The sequence below is a fragment of the Trachymyrmex septentrionalis genome, unplaced genomic scaffold, assembly GCF_001594115.1.
Source record: "Trachymyrmex septentrionalis isolate Tsep2-gDNA-1 unplaced genomic scaffold, Tsep1.0 scaffold196, whole genome shotgun sequence".
Lineage (NCBI taxonomy): Eukaryota > Metazoa > Arthropoda > Insecta > Hymenoptera > Formicidae > Trachymyrmex > Trachymyrmex septentrionalis.
In genome coordinates, this window is record NW_017305135.1 from 83,171 (window position 1) to 103,926 (window position 20,756).

A 20,756-nucleotide genomic window follows, 5' to 3' on the forward strand; every position below is an offset into this window, starting at 1 on the left:
CACCACCGTCGCCGCCGTCGACGCCGCCGTCGCCACCGCCGCCGCCGTCGCCGTCGTCGCCGCCGCCGCCGACGCTGTTGTTGTCGCCGTCACCGGCGACGGGCACATAGGTCTATCTGCCCCCCACCACGTGCACGGGGAGAGAATCCGGAGTACGGGCGCAAATGATACGCTATTACGCGATGAAGAGAAACGCGAAGAGGACGAGGACACTCGGGCGGCGCGTCCCTAATCTGGGTCAAGGTTCACCTCGCTGCAGCAAAGCGAGGAGGCGAAGAGGCGAGGAGGCGAAGAGGCGAGCCGTAGTAGAAGCAGGAGCAGAGAGGCGCCGTAACTGTCGGCCGTCGGCTGTCGCGCGTCGTTGGCGGCGAGGAGAGATGCGCGGTATGCGCCGGCTTATCAAGAGCCACGGTAACTGGAACACTACTTACCGGCCATTCTCGACACGACACACGAGGAAACTGGACACGCTTAAGCGGAGAGAGAGAGAGAGAGAGAGAGAGCGCGCGTCGATTGTCGTTGAGAGGGGCCCCAACGTGTACGGTGCGATGGCCCAACCAACGGCGCGGGCGAGACTCGAGATTATACGTTCTCGGTTCTCTCAGGATACGTCCGCGCGCGCGCGCGCACGCGGCACCACGCCGGCGACGAGGAGATCGTTCGCTACGCGAGAAACACGCGAGATTCCGCGAGATCCGGGCTGTCCGCCACCGATCCTCTGTCACATATTTCCGGCTAACCACCGTGCCATAAACCGCTCTCGACGTAACGCGGCTGCTCTCAATGGCGGAAGTTCACAGGCGCATAACTGCACAACACGACTATGTGCGACTATGGCGTGACGTCACTGCGCAACCAGGTTTCGCTACTTCCGCGGCTCCGCTTGGCTGATGGCTCCGCTCCACGGTAACCACCATCTTTACACACGATCCTCGGCGTAGCTCGGCGATGCTCGGCGATGTTCGGCAAGTCAGCGCAAGTGGCCCGCGCAGAGTCTGCGCCGTCACGCCGTCACGCCGTGCGAATGTATTCCCGAGGATGGACGAGGATGGCCGAGGATGGCCGAGAACGCGCGACTCACCGCGAATTCACGCTACGCGGCAACTTTGAAAATTATCTTCCTTTTCTCTGCCGACGCACCGACGTACCGACGAGATACTATTAAAGACCGTCAACCTGGATAAATTTTCAGCGGTGTAAAAAGGGCCCCAAGGGCCCGGAGGTAATTGAAGAATGCTGACGTTATCGACAATTGATATAAATTTGCTATTATTCACATAAATACTTGGCTCATACGTTATTAAATTCATGATTTTTTTATTACATAAATGCTCCATAAATAAATATGCATACTTATAAAGCTATAATATCCTATATATTGCAGAAAAATTACAATTTTTTTCTCTGCAGTTATCATCTCTGTTGATAATCAAACTTTGACGATAACTCTGAAATTATAATTTTAAAGAAAAATCGAGTATTATTGAGTTCTAAATGCATAAGTACGTCTACTAAATTAATAAATCATAAAATTAGTACAATATTATCAATTTTTAACTCTTAATTACTTCAATATTCGCAAGGACGCGAACTCCCGTAAAAATGTCGGTCTTTAACAGTATTTCGTCGGTGACCGATGAAACGTTTGATTATTTATGATCGGTCAACCACTACATTATCGGATAAGAAACATGATTGTAATCGATTCGGATAAACATAACGATACGTTATTTATATATGTATATATATAGAACTAGCAAAATATCTATTCGATATAAGATCGCGGGAATCTTTTCCGTATAAAAACATATAAAAACGACGCCATAAATTATAGTACACGTGTTATAAATAATGCAATTTATCAAGATAAAAAAATTGTCCGACTTACAACTTACGTTATACGAATCTTTTAAAGGAGCTTAGAGGATTTAGAGGATTAAGTAGACGTTCCAACTTTCAAGCTTTCAACACAAGATATAAACATTTCAAAATGATACTTTTATAAAAAGTATTAACCGATGTGGGGGAAGCGATGCACATGATCTATTTTCTTTTATCCCTGAGAGAGAAATGCACGTCCTGAAACTTTTTGTTGCTTCGTAAAAAAAAAAAGATGAAACAGCCAGTAACTCATCGTACTTGTACTCACGATCACATATATAGCAATCGCTGTTGGACAGCTCTCTCTCTCTCTCTCTCTCTCTCTCTCTCTCTCTCTCTCTCTCCCTCTCTCTCTCTCTCTCTCCTTGCTCTCACGAGAAACAAATTAATCCTTTTCATCCATATCAAAATATCTTAACAACGTGTACCAAGAAGTGTGCATTAATTGTTACGTATCAAAGATATATGAAAACTATGTTCAAAGGGAAATTATATTTGCAAAAAGTGTCGATATTTTCGACGAGGAACCGTTATATTTTCGATCGTACATAATAATGTAATAGGCCAAGGAGGTGACTCTTAATCGTGAACGACCTATTGACGCAATAACAAACGATTATACCCGTCAAAACAAAGATAATTTTGTAAAAACGCGTTATGTGGAGTGGCGTATCCACGACATCATACGTGATATTTATTAGTACGCTACCATCAGGAACGCTAATTCCAAGGAGAGAGGTCGTTTCACGACCGAAGAGGATATTTGACGAGTCGTTAAAATAAATCTGGCTGGATATATAAAATTAAAAAAATTTTTCACATTCAAACGATGAATTGAAGAATTTACCTAAAAGCTCCGTTAATTTGTCGTGTAACTCCTCGAGAGAGGAAAACAGCGGTGAATTCCTACTTGTTCGCAAACTCGCCAATGTCCTAGAGGCTTGGATTTTCGATCGATCCATTTTCAATCGGAAATTAGAAAGGCTAATCACTGTTTGTGCGATTTATCCATAGTTGATCGTTCGAAAACGGTCGACGACTCACAATCAATTGTAAGACAAGACAGTAAGCTTTTCACAAACGGGATGAGAGTCACGAGAGGCGATTCTCGAGACTATCTCAAAGTGGTACCGAGATACGCGAAGCTAGGACAAGCGACGGAGCTTTGCCGAACGTATTAGAGTCGTTACGTTAATACGTTCGTACTAACGAGATTGCATCTCCGCTAGAATTTCAACAGCCGCCTACCACGATCGTATCTCGCGCACTTCTAAAACAATGTACAATTCGAAGAGTTTGGTTTACGGCACGTCTGCATGAGATTTCCCAAGTTCGCGCTTACTTGCGCATTAAAATTTAGATTGAACAGCATGTCGCTTCTTTTAGCTTTTCGAGTATCAGCACAGACACGTTGAAATATCATCTCATCATTAGAAATCGTCTACAAGCCCAGTGATCTTGGTTCGGTATCTACTCACGGAGATAATCGTAGTCGGCACGAACGACGTTCGGGTCCTTCACTTCCTTCCGGTTGGGCAGAACGTAACGAACCATATTTTCGTTCGGTCCGACAGCGACAGCCTTTCTTCCAACACGCACGCGATCCGCCGAATATGTACGTCTTCGTGTATCATCGGCAACGTTTACCTTGTCGCAACGCGATAATTGCGACAATCACGACAACCGCGACACTCGAGTTTTCCTGCACAACAATTGTAACGAATTGTGACGAATCTGGGTTCCTCTCGCGCAATGTCAGTCCCGGGAGTATTTACTAATTGGCCGCCAAATATGAAAGCCGGCCTCTCTAACTGGTCTCACAAATATATACCTCCGATAAGTAAGACTCACAAACAGCTTCGTTTCTTATATTTCATTAATGTAAACGAAATTCCATAAATATATCAAGCATACTACGTACACGACAAATGATTTCTAAAAGAGAAGCTGAGAAAAACTATAATACAAGCCAGTAATGTGTGTGTGTGTGTGTGTGTGTGTGTGTGTGTGTGTGTGTGTGTGTGTGTGTGTGTTTGTGTGTGTGTACGTGCGTGCGTGTGTGTATGTGAAAAGAGAAAAAGAAGTAATAAAGAAATAAATTATATTATTAAACGTGTCTAGTATGTGTATGCTTAAATCGAGTGGAAGTGATCTGTTAAGTTAAAGAAAGGATATATTTGGGTATTTATATAATCAGTAATATATTACATAAGCGATCGATTTAAATTTTTGATACGATTATAAGCACAACGTACAGTTTCTCAGGATGGAAAGCATCGTCTTTGTAAGAGGTTGCAGCACACAATGAAAAGAGAAAGCTCCAAATTATTTCAGAACAAGCGTTTAAAAGTTACATAGATTGGAAGTATAAAATAAATAAATAAAGATCCTGTTATTATTTAATGTGTGGACAAATCTCCGTCGATATAGAATGTAGATAGAAAAATAATATAGGTTTACTCTGCAGATTAAAAGATAACTCGACGAAGACAGAGACGCGCTGAATTTGTTCGATTAATGTAATTTTGTTTGACGAAGAATTCAAAATAACGAAAGAACGATTCAATTACGACTATTGTGCGATATAAGCAACAATTTTTATCAAGCATTATATTAACATTTTTTTAATTTACGCACGAAAGATAAACGCGCGTAATAAGTTTCTTATGGATTATATGGTTCTCTGGATTACCCCGTATATTTAATTTAATTTATTTATTATTATTACTTATTATTAATAATTAATAATTTAATTTAATTTAACTTATTATTATATAAGTACTAACAATTCTACTTCAACCACTCATCGAGTACATTAGCGGATACAAAATTTTGGAATAGAATTAAAATCATCATATTGTGTGTAAATTTGACACGAAATCCCAAAATTGAGAAACTCCTTAAAATTCTATGTATTTGAATTTATGACAGGAATTTATACTTTGTTTATCTGACGTAATCCGACGCAACCATACGCGGCGGGGAAGGAAAAAATTCACCGTCTTGAAATGGTGTATGCGTTCCCGAAATTTTTCTCCTACTTTAAACCCTAGTTTTAGAACGTACGTAGACTCTAAAGATAACGTATGTAGACTCTAGAGATTTATAATAGGTTCTAATCTAATGAATGGAGCTCCTACGTTGAGCCTGTAAATGGCAGTTATTATAAGATTTTCTATTTTTCGGTTTAAGAAAAGTTTTCTAAATAGAAGCTGTAGATTAAGTAATATTAAAAGGGGCTCCATTTGATTGTACAAGTATCAAAAACAGGTTTATAAGGTTTAATTGAGGTTGAAAGAGGTTCAAAGTAGGACTAAAATTTCGACTCGGGTTTATCCACGTGAACAGGCGCGAGGAAGGACCAGGTTTCAAAGACGTGTGCCGCGTTTTAAGTTGAAAGTAAATGTCAAGTAACTTTCTGTTCTTCCCGTTTTACAGACATATTTTTACAGAATATTTTTACGAATCTATATAATAGGCACTAATTTAAAAAGCAGATTACATCAAGGGAAATTGAAGAGAGGAATTCCTGACAAATAGAACGTCTCCGTAAAAGTTGCGAGTCAGAAAAGTTCGAGTTTGGCGTGTCTCAAGAAACGTCCCAGTAAAGTATGTACTTTAAGACCCACCGGCACGTTTGTTGACGGCGGTGTTGATCATGGAACCGAGCTTCGTGAGGCTGGACTGCCTCATGATGTTGGAAGGACTCTTCATCCGTTTGGACGGTGGTACCGCCGGAAGCGGGGCGGTCTTGGCCCGTGCCAGGATGGCACCACCGTTCCGGCAGTTGCCGGTTGGACTCGAGCCGGGGGACCGCTGCGGCGGAGCCCCCCATAGACCCACCACCCCGGCGTGACGCGTGGTGACACTTCGCTAACCTCAGCTTCCTGCCAGCTGTTATCCTCGTGTTATCCTCAATTTTAGCTCTCACTATCGCCTTGTCGTCTTGTTGGCTTGTTGTCACTGAAAACAAAAAAAATCAATTTAATGTAATATTTGTCTCTCGTCTTTCTAAAGTCTAGTTCTCTCTCTCTCTCTCTCTCTTATCCTTCACGTTCCACGTTCTCACTCTAAATCTCATTCGATATTGTCGCCATGTATTGTATTTTCATCTATGTAGCGTATTTTATATCATCAATTGTGTGTGTGACTTCTAACTCCAAATAATCCATCTCCCCCACTTTTTTCATTAACTAAACAACGTTTGTAGGAAATTTTGCAAGTTGTCTAATATTTATACATACATATATTCGTGATATATATGCGTTTCACGATAAATGCACGTTTGATAAAAAAAGTAACCTGTTGCATATATACTAGTATGTATATATATATATATAAACGTAATATTTTTAAATGGATAATAAGGTACGTCGTGTAGTCAAATAAGCTGGCATAAGTAAGGGTATAAGTAAGGCGTGATAGACCTTGGCTGATTAGCCACGCAAGTCGCAAGTGTTCGTCACACTTGTGAGTATTTAATAGCGACTTATTTAATTCGACGTATTACGACGTGTATTACCAAGGTATTACTGAGACCTATATAGCTAAAGTTCAATATAGCACGCAGACATAACAGGTCGCAAGTGAAACGTACGTATTTCAAATTATAATAGGTCGCAGGCCGCAATACGTAATGCGTTGTCTAGTACAATACACGGAGTAAGAAATTGGCTAATCATAATCGAATGTGAGAAGAATAATCGATTGTGATTGATCAATTTCTTACTCTTACTTCTTACTCCGTGTATTGTAGACGACGCACATAATAGAACGCAGAAAGCAGGACGCGAAAGTTGAAGTTTATCCATTCCCTGCGTCCTGTATTCCGCGTCCTGCAACCTATTATAATAAATATGTTATAATATATGCGACACATTCGATGCATCGTTTTTTTCGATCGCAGATTTTTCGTTAATGTTTTGCCGATATCACGCTAGCGATTGGAGATTGCGTCTACGTCTTGGCGTTTACGTCTTTTGACCATTCAGAAATGGACTTGCTGGCCAGCAGCTCTTTTTCTATTAGTCAAAAGATTCGCAAACGCGAATGTAGATCTTCAAGAGAGACAATTTCCAATCCAGCTAGTGTGATACGGCTTGTATCATACGGTCGTTTCGTGTTTCCTTTTAATCGCGTATACACATAAGATGTATGCTGTTGCAGTCTGTTTCGCACTGACAGACATTTCACACTGCGATTACGATTCTTAATATGTCTCATAATCACATTGCACATGGCAATGTGATTATAAGACATATTAAGCGGTATATAAATGATTGTTCACTTCGGCTTTTTATCAATACATTGTTGAAGGATCCGATGCATGTGTTTGTTAAGTATAGTACTCTGTATTTTCATACGCACTGCATCTATAATCGTTTTTAAATCCATGTATAAAATTGTAAATATTTAAGTGAAAAAATTTATATAAAAAAAATTATATTAATAAAAAAAAGTGTTTTGGCAAATTCATATTATATTGAATATGAATTTGACAAAACACTTTTTTTTACTCGTCTCAAATAATACGCAATTATATTTTATAACAGTAAAAATAACAAATGAAATAGATGCGATGATTTAATAATATGTATTAAAAACATTATTTCGTAAATCTAAATTCGACACAGTGTGATACGTAGTGTAAAAGTAAAACGCCATTTGCAACAAGAGACAAGGTTGAATATCTACGCTAATTTCTACTACCGGTGAATCTCTTTCTACGATTTAAATGGTAAGGTCACCATATGAGCTAATTTACGAACGGACTGCACATTTGTGCTCCATCATCATTCTCTATTTGAGCGAAGGATAGAAATAGAGATTATCGCGACGCTCCTTATAAAAGAAAGGAAATCTGATGAGTAATTAAATTAAAGTAAATTATTCGGTAACCACATAGGCTCACAATATATTCTGTTTTTATAAGAGAGATAATTTTAGTATTGGAATGTTTCTTAAATTTAGTATTTTTTTAAATTCTAGTTTCAAATTTATTAATTTCAGCGTGATTTATTAATTAATCCAAAATACAAAATTGATCCGACGGTATGGCACAGGGTCAATTTAATATAACGATAAGCTATATTAAACAAAATAATTATTCATTTATCAAGATTAACCAAGACTTGCACGATTACGGATATCTGGTTTACAATATTCCTCGGGAAAAAAAAAAAAGGATAATCTCGTAGACGGATAAATAGTTTAAACAAAGCCGAGCTGACGTCACGATGTACGCGAAGACTGGAATCGTTGGCACTGGGTCAGAGAATTTTCCAGCTGAAACTTATGCCCGAAAATACATTTTATTCGTATGAGTTTCCACCGAGTAATCACACACGAGCGTAATGGCGTTCGATGCTCTGAAATATGTGTATTATTGGTGCAGATGATAATGATCCGAAGAGACGAAATAAAGGGAGTCGGATAAGCAAATAAGCATTGCAGATAAGCAGACAAGTAAAATCGCCAACTCTATAAAGCTAGCAGGATTAAATCAGCAAAATCAAATCGGAGTTATTGGAATTTTTAGTACTCATTTTGTACTAAATTGTAACTGTTAATAATGATAATGTTGAACCGTGTGTTTTTCGAAAAAAATCGTGGCAATTCAAAATAAAAGAGAAGAAGAAAAATAATATCAGAAATCACAATAGTACAAATAATTTGTACTATTTTGTACTGCCAAAAACAATTCTATATTATGTCTCATTTCCAAGAAAACAGTGGCGCTGCTAGTTTAATATTTAAGCTGGCAGGATCATAAAAAAAAAACAACACAAGGGTAAAAATTAATACAACTAAATTTGTACTAATTTGCACCATTGAAAGTAAATTAATATTTTATATGTTTTCTCCTTGCAATGACTTTATTAATATATACTTACAGTCTATGAGGCATTCCACGTCAAACCATGCACCTTTGAAATATCATTTTATTTTATTTTTTTAATTATTTTATAATCAAAGGCTAAGAGTCACAATTAAATGACGAGTGTTGGAAATCAATCTAATATTTAATAATTAAATTATAAGTACATAAAAACATAAAAACATAACCATACGTTTTCAACTTCTATCGGGTCATCTTCAGCGAACAATTTTATAAAAACAAACCTGCGATTTGATCGTCGATATAGATATAACAGTTCTATAACATATTCCAATTCAAAATTTTTGCGATATTAAGACGATTTTATTATTCCTCCTCGAATATTTCATGTCCATATCCTTGATGTTATTCTTCCTTCTTCATACTTCGATTGTTGCAGACGGTAACGCAATTTAAATTCACTCATTGCAATTTTATGATTAAAGGCATTCTCAGTATCTAGATTAAAATAACCTAATATTATATAATTTGACCATATTGTATAATTTAAATCGAGATATTAATACATAGAATAATTATATCAAGTACATTATTTTCAAACGATTTAACAAAAAATCATTAAATATTAGATTAATTTCCAACACTCGTCATCTAGTTGTGACTCGCAGCCTTTGATTACAAAATAATTTTTGTCAATTAAATCCACATTCATTTTTTTACATTCATTTTTTTTTAATTTGTTAACATATTCTACAAATAATAATGAGACATGTATTTTGCAAAAAAAATGCGAGATTTTTTTTGTAAAGTTATTGTAAGTTGCAGAAATTCATAAAAAACGTCGCTCATGCGAACATTCAAATTATTATATTGTCGAAATCATTAGTTGTACAAAAACATGCAAGATTTTCCAAAATTAAGAGTCCGATTTTAAAAATCTTAAATTGTTCCAATGGATGGATTATTTGTAATTTATTACGTTCATATAAATAAATCATTTTCCATTTGTTTACAATTTTAATTAATATTTTTTTCATCATCAACTAAAAAACTTTATAAAAATATCATTATACTCCCATTTCTATTATAGTAACTCTGAACTAACTCTGAAAATTTCGAAATGGAATTCGAATTTTGTAACTATACAGTTCATTCGAGTTCCATTTTGAAATTTTTAGGGTTACTTCATAATTGAAATGCGAATATAATATTTTTATAAATTTTTATAAATTTTTTATGAGTTTCTGCAGCTTACAAACGTCAATAATATAATTATAACATAACGTCACCAAAAAAATCTCACATTTTTCTCGCGAAACACGTGTCTCATATTTTTATCTGTAGAATATATTAGCAATTTAAAAAAAATGTTTCAAAGGTGCACGGTTCGAATGCCTCATATCATAAATTGTATGTATATACTGATAAAGTCATTTTAAAGAGAAAACATGTAAAATATTAATACTTTTCAAATTAATACAAATTCAGTTGTATTAATTTTTACCGTTGTGTGTTTTTTTTAATTGCTAAACATACGGTCTTGCCAGTTTAAATAAGCATATTAAACTATCAGCGCCACTGTTTTCTTGGAAATGACACATAATATAGAATTGTTGTTGGTAGTACAAAATAGTACAAATTCAATCCTTGATTTCTGATATTATTTTTCTTTTTCTCTTTTATTTTGAATCGGTCCTACCAGAATTAATATTAAGTTAGCAGCGCCACGATTTTTTCCGAAATAATACACGGTATAAAATTATCATTAATGGTACAATTTAGTACAAAATGAGTACTAAAAATTCCGATAGGTTCGATTCTGTTGATTTGATCCTGCTAGCTTTATAGAACTGAAATCGCCGTTAAATGAATACTAATGATCCTAACTCAAAACAAACACAATGAAAGAACTGCTGTATCAATGTTGGAAAGTCGTACAGGAAAGAAGCAATGCCGCATCTCTGTAATTTTCTGTATGTTTCCGAGACAGTTGTTGTACCAATTATTGTATAATATAGTAATCATGTACTTTCCCAAATTATAATGTTCTATCTCCTAAAGAACGCATCGCACCAACTATCGCAGTCGTAAGCTTTCCTCGACATCGTCGTAATTCATTTTCAAGACCTGTCTGCAGCAATTTTCATTTATTAAAGTTACATTGCGTTCGTAATTTTTATTCAATGTTATCATCAACATTAGTTATCCGAAAAGTTTTCTATTATTATTTTTTAGTTTTCTGTTATTATTAGTTTTGTGTTAAGCGCAGACTGAAACGCTTATTATAATAAGATATTTTGTAAAATATTTTAGCTGGCTAAATCGTAATTTATTTATCGATTAATCGCAGTGATGGCGAAAAACAGGAAACTTTAACAATATATTTTACGTTAGGATTTTTACGAAATTGAGGAATAAAGTAATAAAGAGAAAGAAGTTTGATTATTGAAAGAACTGAATGCACGTATATAACAGAAGTATCTATGCTAATATTGAATGTGAAGAAGTCGGAAAAGCTTAATAATAGGTCAAGCTTAATGAATCCTTATAACTGCCTGCTGCTTTTGTAAGATTTCAAATTTGCTTTACTTTTCTTTTTTTAGGAAGATAGTATATTCGATTTATTTTTTATCCCACTGACAATTCTATCGATAAGACCTTATTGACACGTTACAAGATATAAGAGTGGATTAACTCAAAATTTATTGTCGTTTGATAAAGTCTTTGATAAAGTCTTTATCCAGCTATAGAGCGATTTATCTCTTTAAGAAAAGTATATGATTTATGAGAAATGCGACAAATGTGTATATATATCCATAGCGAATCCTTGAACGACATTACCGTATCTCCACAAGAAATATTATTTGAGATAATAAAATTATCTCTTTCTTTCCAAAGCGGAATGAAAATGGAGTCCGACAGGAAAGCTTCTTCAAACCGCAACAGAAAAAAGCAATGAAACAACAAAGAAAGAAAAACATATGCAATAATTCATACCTCAAAGAATATCCTTTTTGCTTCCTTTATGAATTATACTAATATGTATAAGCGATTATAGATTATATAAAACATGCGTTTCGTCGGGCACACATAATCATATTAAAAACCTGCATATACGAGTAAGTGCATGCAATATTGCAATCTATTTAATTATCACAAATAAAATGTCACTCCATCATTGTCCTAAAGACATAATCGAACGATAACATTACACGTATCATCGAGCAGAGTTCCATCCATCAATGTTAGAAAATACATCGCGTTAACGTTAATAGCCTACCTATTAAAAATGTCCATCGAGATGCCATTAATAGACGACACCCATCAGATAATACAACGTAGTAACGTAAATAGCCTATCCCGGTTATTATATATCGAACTAATTGGCTTTAAAAGCCAACGATCCTGCAAATCCTTCGCGGACGACGATTTCTTTTAAAAAGCTCACCAGCAAAATAACCACGGACAATTTTGCGAGCACCTTTCTTGCAACTGCCTGCCGCTGAGATGGATAATTTCTATTTTTCGGTTCATACCTAATATCCTTAAGTACTGACAGACGTAGTCGAACTGATACAGTCACCCTATGCGATAGCGCTGACCTAGATAGTCACAGAGACAATACATGGGTTAATACATGGGTTTATCCTGCTTCTTTTATATCAAATTGCTCGTTTAATTTTAAAGTTCATATCTTCCCGAGGTATGTGATTGTCGACAATTTAGTTTATAGCAAGGAACGTATAATAAAAAGCTATTTCAAGATGAGCCATCGTATATACATCATATATGTATTAGCTGTACAGAGGACAGCGCCATCGTCTCGATATTGTCAAGCAATTAATTCTGGCAGAATATTAAGTCGTTCGGTAATTATTGTATAATACTTTGCGCAAACAACCTGGATAATAATAGATATACAATAATAATTTAGATACAATAAATATATATCAATATAATAAGTGGATTGCAAAATGCAACTGTACGAAACATCAATTGTTGTGAAAACAAAAAATCAGGATTATGCTTAAGACTACTGAATCATAATCACAGTCTTTAGATATGGTATCGATTTCTCCAATTATCTCAATATCTACGATCTAAAATGAATCATATAGAATCGTTCGTTAAATCACCAATGTTCATGCACCTGCAGGCGTAGATACAAGCACAGCATCCTTATTCTCTGCAGATAATGTAACCCGTGTGATCAGAAGAGATAGATAAATATATCTCTGTGAGGTTCACCTCCGAACTCGAGTAGTCCTTGCGAAAGATGGTCTGTATCTATCTTTTATATATTTATCTCTCTTTTGTAGTGGCGCGCCAGCTTTCGAGAGGAGACGGAAGAGATAGAATGCAGTTAAAGAGAAAGACAGAGAGGACGGATCGATAGGTCGTGGCTTTATTGACTTGGGGAACCGCGTAGTAAAGAAACATAATAGTGCTGAAGGCTTGAAATCTTACGCGAGTCGAATGCATTTATTGATATGTCGCCATTGAGAGGAGTAACTGCCGGCGTCTACGAGCTCGCCAGGTCATTATGGCAAAGAGCATCGATAATGAGAAATTGTTTCAATTTTTGTGTCGTTGTTATTAACCTTTCGATTAACTTTTTCTCTTCGAGGAACGAAATAATATAAAAAGATGAAACAAATCGCACACACACATACGCATGTGTATACGTATACATTTCATTTTTGTACTCAATTAATTAGAATTAATGGAACTCGACAAGAATTCGATAAAAACTTATTAAAGAGATTAAAGGGAAAAATGATTTCTACAATGCGACGCGACGTAACACAATGGTAATGAATATAGTTTTCCGATAGAAAAGACTTTCGTTTTAATTTCTGCGCTAATTAGGCACTACTTCTTTTCAATTAATTAGCTTTCCAAACGATCAAGTGTTATGAATAAAAAAAAAAAAAAAAGAACGTATATACGGATAAAACGGATATATTCGTTGAAATTACTTCAAAAATGATAGTTTGACTAACAATAAGTAGACAGATAGCTACACAAAGCGAACGTTCAACGACGCATTAATAGCAGGGTAAATAGCGCAATTGCTCGCCATTGCACGTTACCCGCGAACACAAACTGGAAGATGCGTATTGACTTTCATTAAGCAATCTACCATTGTGACAGAACAAGAAATAACAGTCTCTCGAAAGATAAATTTTGACTAAATAACTAACGACTTTCCGATTATTTTCAGCTTGTTTAACAACCTGATGCGCTATTTTCGACGACTACACAGGAGATGTCAACACATTTACTGAATCTGCAAACATTGGGAAGAATTCAGATTTCGTGATTGTGAAATAAGAAAAAAATCGATCCAGCGCTCAAACATGTAAAAGAATTTCAATTGTAAAATGCTAACGGCTGCCTACGTGTTTATTCTAAAATATACGTGTATCTATTTGATTCGCTGATTGACGATGGAACCAAATTTATTTGCATAGCATTATGGTATCCTGAAATAACCGAAAGGATATTAAAGTTAATTTCGATTACGGAGAAGTTTGACGAAATTAAAACGCAAAAAAACCTACTTGAAAACTATGTTCCATGCGAGTATAATACTCACGTCGTAACTAGTGAAAGGAAACCAAGTCTACTATAAAAGAATACTAATCCATTACGTTACATTGACGCAAGCGAGATGAGTTTCCAAACTGAGACCAAAGCGATACTTTTGACAATGGCTGCGTTCAGCAGAGAAAACTAATCAGTTAGATCTTTTAATGTGATTGGTCTGTAAAGTGATTTCCTACACCTTAGAAGAAAACTAAAGACAAGAACCAATCATATTAAAAAAATCACTTAGCGCTGACCGATTACTTTTCTCTGCTAAACGCAGCCAATAATGTAACCAATTTTTTTCGGGATTTTTAACTATATATCTCTACAAACTGTATACTGTTCAATTACTGCGTTGAATTATGTCGATTATGATTATACACAGATATAGCAGTAGATATAGATATCCCATATTCCCTATACAATCAGATAATATTCTGTAACACCTGTTGATGATTTTATACGGTCATATATACAATTACATAATTCACATCAAGATACAAGTTACGATCGTAATAATAAGAATGGCAATCAAACTAGCATACAATAGTGAGATTATTGCAAATTCAAATAAAATTGTATCAAATCCGTCAGACTCATCTCCGATGATTGTATTGAAATAAGCTTCCTTGTGTGGGACTTGCAATTTGCATTACGTACAGAACGCGCGCGTTTATTTAAACAATAAGTCAAGTTGGAGACGAAATGTGAAACAGCGTTATTGTACCGTGTGACGTTCTACGAAACAACTTGCGGATTTAGATGGTGACAAAATAAGAACTTGTTTTTAAAAACTTGGCTTACTTGCGAGCGTATATAAGTATATATAAGTTTATTCACTGGTCAAAAGAGAGATGAGAGAGAGAGAGAGAGAGAGAGAGAGAGAGAGAGAGAGAGAGAGAGAGAGAGTGGGCCAAGGTAAGCACTGGTTACATTCAGAATTCAATTCACATCGGTGGTATCTCGCCACGCGACGTGAATGCCCGGGGTGTTCAGGGTGAGAGCAAGTTGAAGAGGACCTTGCTCGGCTAATAAGCAAATAACGATTTATGTATTATCGAAAAAGGGCGCGCGTAAATTATTTAAAAGGTCACAGTAATATTTTCATACTTTAAACTCCGAGGACACAGCCGGATGTACATACTTGGCGTTATGCGAGATTGTTAATGTCTTTCAGAGAGAAATATACCCATGGCTCGTCTTTTTGCTTTCATCTCTCGAGTATCACGCTGTGCAGAGAACATTCGTCCCAAGTGCCACCATGACAATGTCAAGCAACCTTGAGATGATGAAATTAATAATCGCACGATACACACATTAATTTCATGATTAAATAAAAAAAGCAATCAATGAAACGTATCTGTTATTATAATCGTAAGTTCATTCTAATCTAGTTGCTCCTTTCGGCAGTTTTTATCATCATCTATCGTGACGATATAGAAAAACTTTGGAGCAAATTTTTGTCAACAAAACCCAAGTTAAAAATCAACATACAAATCATTCGACGTATTTGCTCGAATGTCAATCTGTTGAGTTTCACGATAGGCCGCTGATCAAGCAATGATTGTTAACACCTTCGTTGCGTAAATCGTAATCGTCAAGCATATGTGCAATAAACACAGAACATATCGTGTTTAGATTATCGAACTCCAGAATCGAAAACAGGTGCCATCTAATACAAGGTGAGCGCATGTATATAGAAGATGTAGTGGAGGAAATCACTTGTCGTCGCTGCAATATTTTTTCACAATGATACTTCCGTCAGCATTTCTGCTATGGGTTCTACGCCATAAAATTAACCAAGTACACTTGCAAGAAATCTTAATTGATACACTAAAAGAAAAGATTGGCTGCTGCAAATTAGATGGTAAAATATGGTATGGCATTTTTAATTGAGACTGCAGTAGCTAATTCTTCTTGGTTGCTGCAACCAATTAAAAATTTTATGCTATATTCAGCCAATCTTTTCTTTCAGTATAGAACGCAAGGAGAACGTTTCGCCTCCCTTCCTCTCTCTCTTTCTCTTTTTCGATCTTTAAGTAATTACACGTACAATTGTATATCTCGTTCGATTTGACGCCGTTTTCAACGGAAGATTTGATTAACTTCTATTTTTACGTCAGAGTCGAGTTCACGGATATTTAAAATTAATCCCAAATCAATCCTCTAACAATGAACTGCCCTACGTTGCAACGGAAAATGATACTGGAATATCAATAGGTAGATAATATTATCGTTATCCTCCGTAAAATTAGGTGGCAAACACGACAAACGAATGTTAGCCATTGAAAAAAGACTAATTACTATAATTTACAATTATCCCCAATCATTTCGCAGCACTCCAAAATGCTGCAGTAGAATCGATAAATAATTAATTATGCATTAACACGATTGACGATGCATTTCATCTTTCGATTCATTTTGACTGCAGGATATCGACGAAATGTATTAATTTGCTTTTGCGTTACATCGTGGAAATAAAGAAAAACGATCCTCTCACTGTCATCAACTTTTTTTTACATGAAACACTTTTACTTAAGTCGCACAAGTTTCATTATACAGAGCGTTTCAAATTTCGCACATACGAAATACAAGACGTGATACTTTATGCTAAAACAAACAACTTTTTCCTTTAACAAAATGGCGTCCGATAAATAATTTTTGCGTTTATTTGTTAACTTCAACCTGCAAAAACTACTTGCCAGACGCTATATTTTGCAAAAGGAAAAAGTTGTTTCTTTTAGCATAAAGTATCAGGTCTTGTACTCCGTGGGAGCGAATTTTGAAACATCCTGTATATTTTATTTACATAATATTATGCCAAGTAGCACAGCAGCGCTTGAGAAGCGTTAAAAGAACAATTATATGCGCTTTTTGAGCGCTTTATTAACGCTTTATAAGTGCTGTGTGCTACTTGAGATTCTTCTTTTATATAACTTTATTTTGGATAATTTTTTTATATTATATATATTTTATTTACATAACAATATTTTTTTAATAATAATGTACAATAATATTTTTTTACATAACAGTATTGATGCAAACGCTATAATCAAATTTTATTCTCACATAATATGTATACTTATATAGATTTTTACAGTTACAACATCGATATTTACGTGTACATATACATAAGAGAATAAACATCTCAATATATTTTCGACCAAATCAATGAATCTTAATAAACGATAAGGAACCAAACTACAGGATATTATTGCAAAATGCCTTTTATCGTTTAAAATACAGTATACGTTTCAACTGTTATCCAGTCATCTTCAGTACAATATTACTAAAATTGTACTGGATGACTGGATAACAGTAGAAAACGTTAACTTGTATTTTAAATGGTAAAAAATACTTTGCAATAACTTCCTGCAATTTGACTTGGATGCTCCTTATGGTTCATTATTTTTGACGTAGTTCAAAAAGCCAATATCATTACATTTGTTTGTTTTAATGAATCTTGCTGTGTCTAGAAATGAAATAATCATTTTCTTTTATCAACTTCCGCTGCTGAATCGACAACAATCAAATGCAGATCTGCCTGTATGGTTAGTTAAGTAGTAAAGCTTCTACTTACTATACCGTTTCTATTATAAAAATGTCTTTAGTAAATAAACGATGACGGCGTAATTGAAAGGGCTTATTTATTAAGCATCACGAGATTTTGTGGTGACCTACTGACCTTCAACGATCACCTACCGTTTCGATAACGGGGTTCGTATTTAAAATGCGACAAATGTTGCAGTGAACGACGCGTATTATGCAGAGCTGCGTGTGTGTATGAACTATGCGAAATATCTGATTTCATTTATTGCAATAGGGTATTCGCAATTTTTTTTAAAAGCTCTCTTTTTCATTTCCTTTTCGTATCTCGCAATATATCTCTTTCGGCTTTCAGATTAGAATCAATCATTGAACGATATCAAGTCGTTCAATTCTCAAATCTGTCCCAGTTTAGCTCGAGCATTTTTTTCCTTAAAAATGCATCGTATTTTGACTTACGTACGTATACGTATATCCATGTATATGTATAGAAGTGACTTTTTTTTTACCGTTATAGTAAAAAAAAAAAAACATTAAATATTTCAAATGTGGATACAATTTTAATAATTTACAATATAAGACTTTTCTGTAAAAGTGTAAATGATTTTTCGCTATATTATTAGTCATTTTCACCTAAAAACCTACACTGGCTTTACAGCTGGCCGTTATTATATACGACAATTTTGTCCCAATTTCAAATTATAACCTTTTCCAAATTATCAATTTTTGTACCCATTTTTAGATAAAATAATTTTCATCCTTTTATTAAATCTGTGATTTAAATTATAAATAACTTTTTTAAATTGTCCAAATAAATCGAATTAATCTTTCAATTTATCGGAACTACGAACGCATCTCATCAACTTGGGCGGTTGTTCGAAAAATATACAATAAATTGACTAATTCACTGAGTATATTTTTTGTGTACAGAAACTTAAAGTGAGATAGGTATATATTTAATATGTGTGTGTGTGTGTGTGTGTGTGTTTCTCGCGAAAGCGAGAAAGAGTTCTAGTGCAGTCTAATATATATAATAGATTTTTATCCAGGATTAATAGGTCTGTTTTTTTATATCTATATAAATCTGGATAAAAAAAGTTGATAGAAAACGATAGAATTTCTCAATCAATTTGTATCGTTTTCTGTAAGTTTATATAATTTTCTATTGTTGACCTCGCGAGCATCACAATTGATTGGATATGAATCCTATATCGTACTTTACCAGATTTTGTAAAATTTATACAAGATTCCTACAAGATCTGATTCAAATTAGTGAATTTACAAACCAAATTCCATATTCCAAACGATAGGATTTTTCTATCGTTCTCTATCAACTTTTTTTTTTACCAGAGAATTCTGTTGACGATCAGTGTTTCGAATATGAATGTGGCAGGTGTACAATGTCGTGCAAACAGCTCTGATTCAGGCAAATGTTTTCGCGCCATTCTTTATAAACGCACGTGCGTCACGTGCGTATCGATACGATGGTATTTCCGACATTCGACTGATATTTGATTGTGCCATTTTCGCAATTAACACTAATCGAAACGTGCTCATTTTTTCAGAATGAATAAAATTATATTTTATAATCGCTATTCGCCCTTCTCCCCCTCCCTCTCTCTCTCTCTCTCTCTCTCTCTCTCTCTCCCCTTTCCTCTCTAACCAATGTTTTTGGAAGATTACATACATTTGTCGATTTACAAAAAAAAACGTAGATATTCATGTATTTCATTTAATGCAAAAAATACGTGTACACTTTTTAAACATTAGGCGAAAGAGGAGGGGAAGGGGTGACACGATATACTGGTAATTCATGTTCCGTAAAAAACGAGCGAAAATTAAGTCACAATTTGCATTATCCTTTAGTGCAGTTTACGATTGGCGGGAAAAACATTGTGCACCTTCGTAACGTAAAAGAACGTAAAAGAAGCGTCTTGGGTGAACTAAAAGAGGAAGGATGTTTCTCTAGCTGTCGCCTTCCCAGCCGCATATCCGAGTTAAACGCGGCTGGGTTGCTGTCACCGTTAACCCGCACGAATAATCTACGAATAATTCCGAGAGTAGAGAGAATTTTCATTGAGGGAACTCACCCGTAAGGATAACGGACGCCTACTGGCGGCGGCGGCGGCGGCGGCGGCGGTGGTAGTGGCGGATCACAAGTGCAATCGCTCGTAGTCGATTACCCTCTTGTACTCGTCGTACGGATAGGTAGACCCTCTTCCTCGGAACGCACGGAGTCGAGGACGATTCCGCGTTGGAAGCTAGCGTCCAATAACACGCGGGTGTCGATGACTCCGTCGCCGTGCGATGCAGAGATCCGCCTCCGAAGTCACAAAATCCCCGTCTGATCTTTTGACCGCGCGCGACCTCGACGCGATCACAGATGTTTTTCTCTCTCTCTCCCTCTTTTTTTTTATAGGAAACGATGCGTGCAACACTGTGCAGCACGCGCACCCGCGCTCCCTTTCGTGCGCAACACGCCGGGCTGCCAAATAGCGTGGTAACGCGGCGATATTATTCAACACCGTTCTACACCGTGCTCTGCCCTACACCGATTGGTGTTTACTACTGAAGGCTCAAGTGAATACTCGCACTACGGGCGCACCTCGCACCACCGGCCACCGCGCCGTTCGAGCTTGCTCGAGCTTACGGGCCCGAGCACGCCGAGCCGAACCGAGCCGAGTTCACATACATCGTGATACATCGCCGATCGCGTCGCGTCGTCTCGCAGTCTCCGCCGCATCACGAATCTCGCCCTCGCCAGTCGCCTTGAGTTGCATCGCCCCCACGAATTGACACGATGAAACGAGACGGTAGATACGATTCTACACGATGCCACGACGATGCGAGTGTCGAGTGCGGCAGTCCAAGTAAAGCCCGAGGAAATCCTCGGAATCAA

At 36.3% G+C, this 20,756-nt stretch overlaps 1 protein-coding gene across 5 annotated transcripts in view; it reads right to left on the reverse strand.

The window, feature by feature from the left end:
* Positions 1–20,576, reverse strand: part of LOC108747172 (protein phosphatase PP2A 55 kDa regulatory subunit) — a 26,048-nt gene extending 5,472 nt beyond the window's left edge. Inside the window, exons 1-3 of one of the 5 annotated variants that reach the window (XM_018484485.1) lie at positions 19,948–20,576; positions 5,507–5,844; positions 3,360–3,502 (exon numbers count right to left, since the gene is read on the reverse strand). In XM_018484485.1, coding sequence (XP_018339987.1) covers positions 3,360–3,502; positions 5,507–5,595 — 232 coding nt within the window. In that variant the 5' untranslated portion in view covers positions 5,596–5,844; positions 19,948–20,576. The other 4 variants (XM_018484480.1, XM_018484482.1, XM_018484479.1 and 1 more) reach the window with 4 other exon arrangements.
* Between the last annotated feature and the right edge of the window lie 180 nt (positions 20,577–20,756).